At 44.6% G+C, this 13,499-nt stretch overlaps 1 protein-coding gene across 1 annotated transcript in view; it reads right to left on the bottom strand.

Moving 5' to 3' along the window:
- NRCAM (neuronal cell adhesion molecule) overlaps positions 1–13,499 on the bottom strand; it is a 275,473-nt gene that overhangs the window by 42,812 nt on the left and 219,162 nt on the right. The window contains 5 exon segments of the mRNA XM_038562686.1: positions 376–523; positions 618–784; positions 2,202–2,313; positions 4,736–4,879; positions 12,471–12,602. Coding sequence (XP_038418614.1) covers positions 376–523; positions 618–784; positions 2,202–2,313; positions 4,736–4,879; positions 12,471–12,602 — 703 coding nt within the window.

The following is a 13,499-nucleotide window of genomic DNA, read 5'->3' as shown; positions in this document are numbered from 1 at the left end:
GCACTCTACTGATTAAAGTGATCGCATTTCTGCTCATTTGCAGAATGGTAATGAAAACATCTGTCGAGACTTCACTGTACAAGGTAGCGAACAATGGAAGGCATCCACGCCCTGAAAGGTTTCTCCCATCCTGAATTACACAGGAGACCAACACACAAAGATAGACAGACATTCTCAGGGTCTGATTTCAACAACTCGATACCTTTTTTTAGGTCTGCACATTTTGCAGCAAGGAGAAAATGCACTTTTTTTTTGGAGAGAGCGGATCTCAGAAACTTTGAAAACATCCCCGCTAAGTCACTCCACAGTAAACCTTTAGTTCACAGCAGCTCACAGAGGCAGGGAAGAGAAAGGCAAGAAATGGTCTTCAAATACCTTCCGTCATTGGGCAGCTCACCGTTGTCCTTCAGCCACGTGATGGTGGGGATCAAAGTGTGATCGTGTTTCACTTTGCATTCAAAGGACACCGTGCTCCCTCTTTGCACCACTGCATACTCAGGCTGTTTAATGATCCTCGTGGCATCTAAAAATCAGCTATCGTTACCCATTGCCAAAGCTGAAGAATTTGTTCAAAGTCACGTCATACTTGGAAAAAAACATCATCACCTCTGGCTTACCTTTGACTTCCAAGTGAACTTCATTCTTTGCCACGCCTAATTTATTCCTTGCAACACACGTGTAAGTTCCTGTACTGTCCTTTTGGGCCACGGGAATTTCCAAAGTCCCATTTTCATGTAAAACATAAATATCTTCATGAAGAGCACTGCCTTTGGCTCCTTTGAACCTTCATTGCAGAAATGATCACCGTGGGAATAAAAAAAATCATAATTTGAAATCAGGCATAAAATGCCACATGTGAGGTCAACACATGATGATCTACGTCATAGTATAGATGGAGACATTTGGAATCTGCACAAGACATTTGGAATTACGTGCGTGTAAGTCAGTGGGGTCAGTGTAAGGCAGGATGTTTAAAACTGGAAAATTTAATGAGAAATGGTGCTTGAAGCATTAGGGTGACAATATGAAATACTTGAACAGTAACGTTCTGTATCAGATTCATATTTAATACACACTGGTTATTACAGAGGTTCTAGAAGCTCAATAACTGGTTATTACCCAGTCTATCTCCCCATAGGTGACAAAACAGGAGAAATGAAGACGGAGCTTTTTTGACCTTTTCTTCCTCCTGGGACATATCTGTAAGTCCATCTGCAGGCTATAGGTCCTAAAGCCATCTTGATGAGAAGATATTTGATTTGAATTCTAAAGAGTTTTTTGATTCGTATGCATAGGAAAATATCCAGGGAAGAAGAATGATAAAGCATGTATGTAAACTACGTGTCCATACAGCTTCCCGCTTGCTGTCAGATAGAAGTGGGGACGGATAAAACCAGCGACTCAAAGTCAACCTAGGCTAAATATTAACTTGGAGACTTCGATTAGGATGCCATCTGCCCAGGCACAGTGTTTCTCCTCTCTCTGGCTAAGGTAGAGACCGTGCTTAATCCTACACCTGGCTTCGTTCTCACGCTGGTTGGGGGAGCCCAGCTCAGTGTCTGCTTGGTCCCTGACTGACTGGCTGACCATCAGTAACAGAATGTTCTAGTTTTCTTTCACTCTGAGCTGCTGCCTATCCTCGCCTTGCGCCCCCTAGCTCACGTTAAAGAAAGCAAGCAAAGGGGATAACCAGTACCTCTACCAGGAGTGGCACTCAACCAGGGATGGTTTAATGTGAAGAGTGAAAGGACATGAGCGAGCTTGGCTGGATCCAAGCTGGAAAGCTCAGGTGGGAGAGTTACCAACAATGAACGTGGGGGGAAAAATTCTCGTTTTGAGCTTCTAGAACCTCTCCTAGACCCTGAAGGATACTTTATGATCGAGGAATGTCCCAGCCACCATTCTTTGTGAAGTCCCAGCTGATGCCCACAGCATTGTAATATACGGCAACCTTAAATTTCTAAAAAAATATACGTCCATACACCTCTGTGCTGGACAAAGGGTGCTGCTGAACGGACTGCACATGGAGGAGTATTTAGCACAGAGCAAGCGGTTACTACACATTTATGAAGGAAATTAGTAATAATAGTATGGTGGAGTCTATACGGTTGGCTCTCTGACTAAATAAAAACTCAACACACAGAGAAATGTGAAGGCTTTAGCAAATGTAAATATTAAAAATGAATAGAGCCATTACTCACCACTCGATGGTAGGCAGAGGAGACCCAAAGAAGGCACAATCTAGCAAAGCCGGCCTGTCTGCAATGACTTGGTAGAGTGTATTTGCAGATGTAAGGATTCGTGGTGGCTCAGCTAAGAAGTTTAGAAAGGTAAAGTACATATTAAAATAAAATCAACATTTAGGCTCAGCATGTATTTTTCTGTATTTGAAGGCCATTTAAGTTCATAGTAAAGCATAACCAATATGTCCCTCTCCTTACATTCTCTAGCAGGTAGGACACCATCAGTCCTCAACAAGTTTTCTCCTTCTGCTTCATATCCCACATCTTTCTCAGGCCCAGTATTTTAGTGACTTATTTATCTATATGTCCTACTATATACTGTGAGTCCCTTGCAGGCAGGGAATGGGGCTTTTATTGTTTTCTTCCCAGAAACTAGGTCAGTATCTGGCATGAAAATAATGGCCGAGTACCTCTTTGTTAAGTGATTGGTCCATCCTAACCCTGGGGTTATGATAGGGGTGGGTGGGTAGGAGTGGGTGGCAAGCACACAAACTGGCAGAAAGGAGCAGAGTGTGGATGACCGAAACACAGAACAAGAAATCAAAACCGCCTCCTAAACATCCAGCAACACTGTAAGTGTGCTCAGCTCTGCATGTGATTTACTGACCTCTATTTCAAATATGAGGGAAAAAATACCAAGTACTGGTTGGCTTCCTGACTTTAATTTCATTTGAGAGGGAGCCTACTACACTTAAAGAGTTGAAATGCAATTCTCTGGCACCACGAAAACAGTTCTCACATAAAATTTTAATAAATCTGATGTTCTGGTGGTTTGGTCCAGTATGAGGCACAGAATGTTCACATAAATCACCCATCTCATGCAGAGGACCTGAATAAAGATTTTTCCAAAGAAGACGTACAGACGGCCAACAGACACATGAAAAGATGCTCAATATCACTCATCATCAGGGAAATGTAAATCAAGACCACAATGAGATATTACTTCATGCCTGTTGGAATGGCTAAAATCAGGAAGATAAGAAACAATAGGTGTTGGCAGGGATGTAGAGAAAAAGGAACCCTTGTGCACTGTTGGTGGGAATGTAAACTAGTGCAGCCACTGTGGAAAACCATCTGGAGGTGACTCAAAACATTAAAAATAGAAATATTGTATGATCCCATAACTCCACTATTGGGAATTGACCCAAGGAAAGCAAAAACACTAACTCAAAGAGATACATACACTCCTGTGTTTGCTGCAGCATTGTTTACAATAGCCAAGAGATGGAAGCAACCTAAGAGGTCGTCAATAGACAAATGAATAAGGAAAATATGATGTGTGTGTGGATGTGCACGAGTGTGTGCATGGGATATTACACAGCCATAAAAAGGATGAGACTGTGCCATTTCAGACAACATGGATGAACCTAGATAGTGTTATGATAAGTCAGATTAGACTGAGAAAGACAAAAACCATATGATCCCATTCCTAGCCCTTAAGTGGAATCTATTTTTTTAATAATAAATTTATTTTTTATTGGTGTTCAATTTACCAACATACAGAATAACACCCAGTGCTCATCCCGTCAAGTGCCCCCCTCAGTGCTCGTCACCCATTCACCCCTACCCCTCGCCCTCCTCCCCTTCCACCACCTCTAGTTCGTTTCCCAGAGTTAGGAGTTTAAGTGGAATCTAAATAAATAAATAAATAAACAAACAAACAAACAAATAAACAAGCCAAAAGCAGGATCAGGGCTATAAATAATGATGGCTGCCAGAGGTGAGGAGGATAAGGAGTTGAGCAAAATGGCTGAAAGGGAGCGGGAAAGACAGGCCTCCAGTTATGGAATGGCTAAGTCCTGGGAGTAGAAAGCAGAGCATAAGGAATGCCGTCAATGATACTGCAATTGTGCTGTATCCCCATTACACTAGGACAGATGGCAGCTTCACTTGTGAGCACGGCATAATGTACACACTTGTCAGATCACTAATTTGTACACCTGAAACTAGTGTAACATCGTGTGTCAACTATATTCAAAAACCAAAACACCAACAATTTCAGGAAGATGTTGAGAGTACCACAGTTTTCTAAGCAAATTATTAAGAATAAATAACTCTACATCTGTGATGAGGATAAAGGCCATATATCATGACTGATGATTTCTTTTTTAATAATCAAAGTCCTGGAATTGTTGTTGACCTTCGAGGTTTCTAGGGATGGAATGGCAGTAACATCCAGTTCCTAATAGCAGATTAATGCTCTTTCCCTTTGAGGGTTTGACACTTACCCTTAACCATCTGTGGGTGGAGTCTGACTCTGATTACTTCTACAACGAACAATTTGCCACCATAAAAACTACATTATGCAAGAACACGACGGCCAGAGTACCATACCCTTTAGGGCGAGGTTTGTATCTCACCCATCTTCATATATGCACGCAGCTCCAAGTCCTCTGTGCATCGCACATAGCAGATGCTCGCTGTATTTTTGCTGAGAATGGCGGTCATTAATTGAACTTGCCACATCTTTATTTAATAAGGGGAGAGCTTACCTAGCACGTTTACAAATGCGTTTGCCAGTAAATATCCATATTCGTTAGAGGCATTGCACTGATATACTGCACTTGATCTTTCTTGAACATTTGAAAAAATAATGGTATCGCCATCTATTTTTCTGCTGGGGTCATCAGGAGCAACTGTTTGGGTGTAAAAATACAAAACATATATTTATTTCTCTTTGCTTAAAAGAGGTAAAGTGTGAGGTCTACACTGTAGTAAGTAGAACGAAAGTACATGCTAATTGAGGTGCAGGCAGTTAGAAGGAAACTGAGAACCCAGGCAGAAAGCATAGTTTTCCCTCCTCTGACTTCAGTTATCACTTATCAGCACCTTATGCTCGATGCTCATTCAGTCCTACGTGGATTGCTTCTGTAAAAATGAATGTTATTTTGTGAGATCCGGGGTGGTGGGGTAAAAGCACAGGTTAGGTGAAACAGGAATACAGATTTGGGAAAGCACTTGCCTTGCTCACAAAGAAACTGGTTCTTCACAAGGAGGAAAGTTCACTATCGAGAGGAGACAGCAAACGCCAAAAATCTAGAAACCCTCTAGTGCAACCAAACCTGTGCCGTTAACAAGCCTCTTGTTGAATGAAATAGATAAATCAATAACATAAAGAAATATATGGGGCCCATCATTGAATGTGAAAACATTTATTTTCCCATGTCAGAAATTCCTGAGGCGGAGACAGAAACAAATCATGTGAAATTATGTATTTTTCAGCGAAATCTCTCAAGTATTTATTTAAAAAAAAAAAAAAAGGGCAGGGCCAGGACTGTTCCTCACCGAAGTGGAATGGAATGGAACAGGGGGAGTAACATACTATTCGAGAACAGTCCAGGTCATGCCTACCAGTGCATGGAAGCGCTGTGCTCCTGGAGATACATTCCCATCTGTGAGTGCTACACCCCAGGCTGTAACCCTACGGTGCTTTAAGAGCACTTGAAGGGCTGAGGTATCTGCCTCAGCACGCCGATCAAAATCAACACTGCTTAACAGCACCCTTTCTCCCAAATCTCCTCTTGCAACTTGACCCACTTAAGAAGGCTTTGCTTCCATTCCAAATGTGGTACTTTTGTCTTTGATGACAGGAAAAGGATTGTACATCGAAGGCGAATTTATCACGGCATGTAGATGCCTTGATCCCCTGCAAATCTCAAATATTTGGTTCATCTGCAGTGTATTAGCTCACTTTCATACGAGTACACCAAACTCTAGTCATTCAGCCTTGTTTCGGTGCACGGATCCAGAGCTGCCGCTCACCCGCGCTGTATTCCTTTCCTGCGGCTGCTTGTAACAAGTTACAGAATTAGTGGCTTAAAACCACCTACATCTGCCGACCGAGAGTTCTGTGTGTGGTGGCTCGACACTCCGATCGCAATCAATAATAGCTGCCTTATAACATCACCTTAGATACTCCAGTCAGTTCGTCCAGTGATAGGATCCTTTGAGTTGGCTTCTTAGCTCCTATCTGCTGTTTGTTTACGACTCTAAACATTACAAAATGCTTTAAGACAACGTTCTTCTAACTGGAAGATAAATACAAGTTCTGATTCCTTTAATAGGATACAGATTTCTTCAATTCATGACAGCAGGTGGGGGGAGTGGGGAAGGGGGGTGCACCTGGATGGCTCAGGGTGTGACCCCGGGGTCCTGGGATCGAGTCCTGCATCGGGTTCCTGCATCTCCCTCTGCCTATGTCTCTGCCTTTCTCTCTGTATCTCTCATGAATAAATAAATAAAATATTTTAAAAAATACATGACAGCAGAGGACAGAAATGCTATACTGGCCTGCGAAGCAGAGGATAGGTGTGACCAACCGCCAATTACCCTGAGACTGCAGTGTACCCCGGGGCCACCCACGTTCCTTGTCCCAGACCCCAAGTCTAGTATCCCTGGGGCCTTTCTGACTCACTCACTCTCAGTGATGCCCATCCAAGCAAGGCTGATGGAACAGAGCAGGGTTTCTAGCATCTCCTTCTCTGTCAAATTATTATCAGTAGCTTTGAACCCAGGTCGGTGTTGGGCCACTTTGGGGGACTCTTGGCACCCAGCATTCTGATGGTACCTCTGCAGACATGCCAGGCGGTGGAGGCGGGGAGTGCAGTGCTCTGGGAGGACGCCGGGCTGAATCTCTGTAGCTGTGTGAGGACAGGCTCCTCATGTTCCTTGAGTATACAGGAGCTCTTAAGAGTTATACCACCACATGAGGTCTAATGGGTATAGAGCTCCAGGTTTGTAAGATGAGAAAGTTCCAGAGATCTATTCAACATTGATATGAATATATGTAACCCTGCTGAACTGTACACTTAAAAATGAGCGAGATGGTAAATTTTATGTTATGCATTCTTTATTTTTGAACTAAAATAAAAATCCACCACTTGGATGACCAGCTCCACTAATGAAGCCAGTAGAACAATCTTCCCTCAGTGGAGACTCATGAATCACAATACAAACCATTTTAAGAAGCTTTTAAATATCCCACCCTTGCATTTTTTTTCTTGCTACCAATTCCTTTTGATGTTATTCTTTACCTGAAAGGCATTGGATTGAATCTGTCTTATTGCTGCTTAATGGAGCAGTCTTCAAATATTTATCTTTTGGCAGGGTGTTTAGGAATAAAATAAACCCTTCAGGTAAGTGTGGTGAATAAGCTAATTTCTCTCCATGGGGGCCTGGGCTACATTTTCCTTACGCGCTTTAACTAAAGAAACAAACAAACCCAGGAACTGTCACAGTGACATATGGAGGCTCAGTTGGGATCGGACAAAGAAAAAAAAATTCACTGGTATAGAGCTATTGGAAGCGCTTGGATTCTGTGTGCTGGTAGGAGTAAACTGTCCAGCCACCAAACCCCAGTTATTCAAAGGAATAATGATTGCCGCTGGGAATAAGCAACTCTGTTTGCTATAAATGAACAACGGGGAAAGAAATCTGAGCATGGAGTCCTCACCAACGATTTAAAGCTCCAAAGGTAAGGTTCAGAACTGGGGTGATAGCCTTCTAACAATACATTCTTCTATTCTAACTGTCCGGACACAGCTGGCCAAACTGAGAAATGCTTCCAACATTCAGATAATAAGAATAATTAGTGCCACCTTGTATGTCTAGAGGGCTATCAATTTAAAAAACATGTTTATATCTATGGTATAATACTTTTATTCCAGAAAGAACTTTGTGCAATGGGTTAACTGGGAAGTGTGTGTGCTGTAAAGGAAAGGTAGAGACTGCAGCACCCAGCGGTTTAACATGAGATGAATGCTCTGATTTTCCGAAGGCAGGCTACTTTATAAACACCTCCTTGAAATCTGATGGACGCCTGGGTGGCTCAGTGGTGGAGCGCCTGCCTTCGGCTCAGGGCGTGATCCTGGGGTCCCAGGATTGAGTCCCACATCAGGCTCCCTGCATAGAGCCTGCATCTCCCTCTGCCTGTGTCTCTGCCTCTCTCTCTTTCTGTGTCTCTCATGAATAAATAAATAAAATCTAAAAAAAAAAAAAAAATAGAAATCTGAACATTTGGCCACGATGTAGAACACATCTCTGGGTGCAGAGACGAATTTTCCTTCACCACTTATTCCATCCCCCATAAAGGGATGCCAATGGAGCTCTTTACTTTGGAGAAAGGGCAGAGGGGAGAGGCCCTGGTGAGTCTTGGGGATATCCCAGACAATGCCTCCAACCTCCTGGCTGCTTATCACATGTTCCTGGCTTTCAAGCTCTCTCTCTGATGTCAGCCAAATATGTAATTGTGGCAGCAGGAGATCTGTCTATCCTCGGCTCCTTTGTTCCTTCCCTCCTCATCCCTTAGGGAAAAAGGTATCTTTCAACCTAACCATGGTGCGATCTTACACCAGCTCCAGGTAGAAGAATCTGACATCTACCAACACTCCAATAGGGGACCTTAATTAAAGATCTAAGAATTTTAGGCTCTCTGTCACCTCTTAGCATAGGGACAGGATTCGGTGTCCATGGCCTTGGCCTTGCACATTTTCTTCCTGGTCCTGGGTTCTACTTCCACACCCTCCCAGACACTGCGGGTCTCAGAGTAAAGTCAAAGGTCTCTGCAGCTGTGTTCTTTTTCCCGACTCCCAGAGGTTATTTTAAAAATGTTTTTGGTAATTTTAGGCAAGTTCCATATTTAATCACTGTGTTTTGCTTCAAGGAAAATTTAGTCACCTGGCTACGTCTTGGGGCGGGGGTGGGGGGCACCGCGGAACAGAGCTTTGGAAGAATTTGCGGTTGGACCCCAGACACTTGAGCTAACTCTTCCAGTTTTGTAGGACAGTTGATTCCAGGTCTGAGATGCTGTCACAAATGAGTCATGCTGGACTCTGTTACCAAAGTGCTGGCTTAATCCCTCCCTCTCCTTGCCGTCCCCTGGCCACCCTTGCTTCTCCGCTGTCCCCACTGCTCCATCGCTGCTGGACGCATCTGCGGGGTGCACAGCTCGGCAAGCTGCAGATGAGAAACGAGCCCATCCCCCGTGTCTAGAGTGCCCCCCAAAACTCAACCATAATTCTGTTTAGGGGTCTCCAGATTCACAGGCTAATTATCAAACAGGATGGAAAGGAGGAGAGGCACAAAACTCTTCTAACTTCTAGCAACTTTTTGACAGATGTCTTCCTCATTTACTTCTTCTGTTGGATCAGGGGAGGTCAACGAGGTGGAGGCAGGTAGGGTTCCCTCTGAACTTAGCTAGTCAAGGCTCAGCAGAGTCTGTAGGTGGATCAGCTGCTGAGAGTCACGGGGGTGCGGGGCGGGGTGGCCCTGCGGTATCACCGCGCAGAGAGCTACGAGGGTCCTCACCAGGTGCCTCAAGTTCATCATCTGTTAGTAATGAGATCTCACGCAGTGACCCATGACCTTTCAGCCCGGCCACCAGATGTGGAGGAAGCCACCATTCATGACATTTCATGTCACCTCGGCATAAACGTGCGGCGCCTGCTCCCGACACCACGTGGCAGGCTGGCAGGCCTGGGCCCTGGCTTTGCTGCCGTGCTGCGTGGCGTTCCTCTCCTTGCTCAGGGGCATGCCAGAGGTCCAGGGCCCCGGGGTGCGTGGGCACTCTAGCATTCTGAGCCCCCCTTTGCTCAGCTTCTTGCTGTCCCTCCAGGGGACCCTTGATGCATACTTTTAGGGCTGGAAGAAACGAACTAATTTGGAACCTGGTTTGGGAGAGTATCATCATGCTTTCTGCTCGGGACCTAATCAGATGATTTGGGAATAGAGGAGAGAGGCCCTAACTTGTATCCAGGACCGCTGGCCTGCACCTCCCCTCTCTGCAGGCAGGCCCTTCTCAGTCGATCCTCCCTGCAGATATTTCATTTAAAGGGGAGTGTTTATGACTCCATGTCAAGGCCCTTAATACTACCAGAGCGACAAGGCTCCCTGACAGGCACTGCCCATGCCGGGTTTGGATGGACCATGAGCCTAGTGGGTCACGATGGAAGATCAGCTTCATTATCTAACCTGTGCATGTTCTTGTGTCGCAGACCCTCTATCTCAATTTCCCCTGTTTCTGACTGCATTCTGGAGCAGAGTCGGCGTAGAGGGGTAGAGGTGGGGGCTGGGAGATGGGGGGGCGAGATGGGCAGCCCCTCCCACCATCTCTCCCCCTGAGGCCAGATCTCAGGTGTGCATTAACCTTCTCTAAAGGGCACAGAACTGGGCGGCCTGGGTAGCTCAGCCGTTTAGCGCCACCTTCAGCCCAGGGCGTGATCCTGGAGACCCTGGGTCGAGTCCCACGTCAGGCTCCCTGCATGGAGCCTGCTTCTCCCTCTCTCTCTCTCTGTGTCTCTCATAAATCAATCAATCAATCAATCAATCAATCAAGGGCACAGAACCTCCAAGCTGTGAAACGTGCTGCTGCAGTGCTGAGCATGCTCTGCCCTTTACTGCCATCCTGTATGCGTTCCTGGGAAAATCAGATATTGCACCATAAAACTTCTTTACGGTCTGGGCCATACTCCTCTTTTCTCAGTTTCCTCTCACAGCAACAGCTTCCCAATGCACAACCACAAAGTCCTCTCTGTGCTTCTTCCTGGTCCCCATCATGGTCAAAACTGGGAGTGGAAGTACCCAAGCCCCAATTGTGGGCCTCTTTAGGATCTGTATTCTCCCAGAAACATATTTCCTGTTACAGTAAACACAGACTGCCTGTTCTAGAGTATCTGACAACTATTGTGTAGCACAACACAAACAAATTCCTGATAAAAATCACAGAGCTGGGAGCCCTAACTTGGTCTAGACCCCGGGGGTGGGGGTGGGGGGTGAGACCCATGGACCGAGGCACTTAAATCCTGCCAGCAGTTCTCCGATCCCGTCCTAAGGTGAAGACTATTTCAGCAAAGTCAGCCTAACGGACCTTTCGGTTATGGAAAATTAGAGCCCCTTTTTGATTCTGGCTTGGAGGCCACAAGGAGTGAAGCCGCTCTACTTCAGAAGCCTGACGGTTGTCTTTATTGTGAGTTGACACTATCTCGGCCAATTATTAGGTTATTGGCTAGAGGTGGTCCTGAGTCTGGGTTTTAAACAAAAGCTGATTTTCTCTCTCTTTCTCTCTAAGAGAAGGTATAAATCCCAAGGAGGGGAACATGTGCAGAGATGCTCCTGCCAACAGCAGCTGGCGGTGGGTGAGGCCAAGACAAAAGCAGAGCTAGCGGGGTGCTGTCCCTTTGGCATCTGGTCTGGAAGCAGGGACGGGCTATATGTTTTGTCTTGTTTTGTTTTGTCCTAATCCTCAAACGTTCTACTACTACCCTCAAGCCTTTAGCTAGGTTTTGTAAAACTGGTCTTTGCTGTGATTTAGAAGATAAACGGACAGGCCTGTGGCCACACTTTGGGGGACTGTTCTGGGCAGTGTGGGGCAGGCTAGAGAAACTGGCTGAGAGGGACAGTGGTCTGGGGATGGTGGCGGAAGAGGTGGCTCAAGGTGATCTCAGCATACCTGGGGAGGGATAACTAATCAAGGACTGAGGGTCCTGCATACCAGCATCATCAGAGGATGCGTTCTTCTCTGGGCATTAAATGGGGCGGTGACCCCTGAAGACCTGAGAACTTGGGAATCGCTCTGCTGTGCTTAGGGTTGGAACCTCTTGGGGAGCCTGAGTGGCTCTGTCGCTGAAGCATCTGCCTTCACTCAGGTCATGATCCCAGGGTCCTGGGCTCAGAGGAGAGCCTGACCCACGTCAGGCTCCCTGCTCAGAGGAGAGCCTGCTTCTCCCTCTCCCTCTGCTCCTCCCCCTGCCTGTGCTCTCTCTCTGTCAAATAAATAAATAAAATCTTTAAAAAAAAAAAAAAAGAGAAAGGGATGAAACCTCTTTAAATTACAACAGCCACGAGCTCTACCCTTAGCCTCCCCAACACGCGTCTCCTCCAACTCCTGTGAGGTTTCCACAACACACTTGTTGATGTTTTGAACAGAGAAGATAATCTGAACTCTCCAGTAATGTTTATTTCTGACCCTGTCATCCTTTCTGGAACCCATGTAAAAAACGGGAAACATGGCCAAATCCAAATAACACATACCATCATGTTCAGAACACCAACTATTCAGTCCTAAGGAATACCTAGAGGTAATAAAATAAACATCCAAAGGCAATCTGGTGCCTATTTCTAACTTACACACGGCTTCCTCACTCATTACCAGTTATTTCATACCCATTTGTCCCCTGCTAAAATGTAGCTATGCTCTGAAAATATAGACGGAGCCCCATCAAGGAAACTTACTTTCTATTGGGACTCCATTCGATAACCAGCTAATTCTGGGTTTGGGATTGCCATTAGCTCTGCAGATCAATGTCCCATCTTCTCCTGGGGACAGCACAAGATTTTGAGGTGCCATGATCCAGTATGGAGCCGCTTTATTAAAGAAAGGAAAAAAACCACAAACATTTGAATCATACAAGTGTTTTAGAAAATTCAAGATATTGAACTATTTTAATAATAAAGGTAAGTATTTTGCAAAACATCTGTTGGCTTCATTTTTTAGGAGTGAATACATTTATAAGTGATGCCTCAAAGAACATTTCAGATTTTTAAAAGAATGTTTAAATAATAATATTAATACCACTATGTATTATTTCTAGGCCCCTTTGATACAAATACCATCTTGTTTTGCATTAAATTAATCAGATGTTTAAAAGGTAACAGATTTCACTAAGGTTGTAGAGCAATTTATAGGAACAGATAGGGCTAAGAAACACAAATTTAAATTCTGAGCCCTGCAGGATACACATAATTATAAAACTAGGAAACAAGTTAAAAAAGTTTGCATGTTTGAGAAGTTGCAAAATTAGTATAGAGAATTCCCATGAGTCCTTCTGTCTCTAATGTCACCTTATATAGCGATGGTACAGTTATCAAAACAAGAAATTATTAGAAATGGTTCAATACCATTTGCTAAGCTACATCCTAATAGGATTTCCCCAGCTCTTTATCCAATGCCTTCTTTCTGTCCCAGGACCCTGTCCTGGATACCACCTCCTGTTTACTTATCCCATCTCCTTTCTGATTTCTTCTAATTGGGCAATTTCGTGATCTTTCCTTGCCTTTCATGACCTTGACGCTTTTAAAGAGTGCCCATTGGTCATTCTGTAGAACATCTTTCAACTTGGGTTTGTCTGATTTTATCTCATGATTACACTGAGGTTTTGAGTGATGGATCTTTCTTACTGCATCATTTCAGGGAGTACATGATACCAACATGACTTATTACTGCTTACGCTAACCTTGAACACTTGGTTAGGGTAACATCTG

Source organism: Canis lupus, chromosome 18 (assembly GCF_011100685.1).
Source record: "Canis lupus familiaris isolate Mischka breed German Shepherd chromosome 18, alternate assembly UU_Cfam_GSD_1.0, whole genome shotgun sequence".
NCBI classification, from domain to species: Eukaryota; Metazoa; Chordata; class Mammalia; order Carnivora; family Canidae; genus Canis; species Canis lupus.
This window is presented reverse-complemented; position numbering and strand designations above follow the sequence as displayed.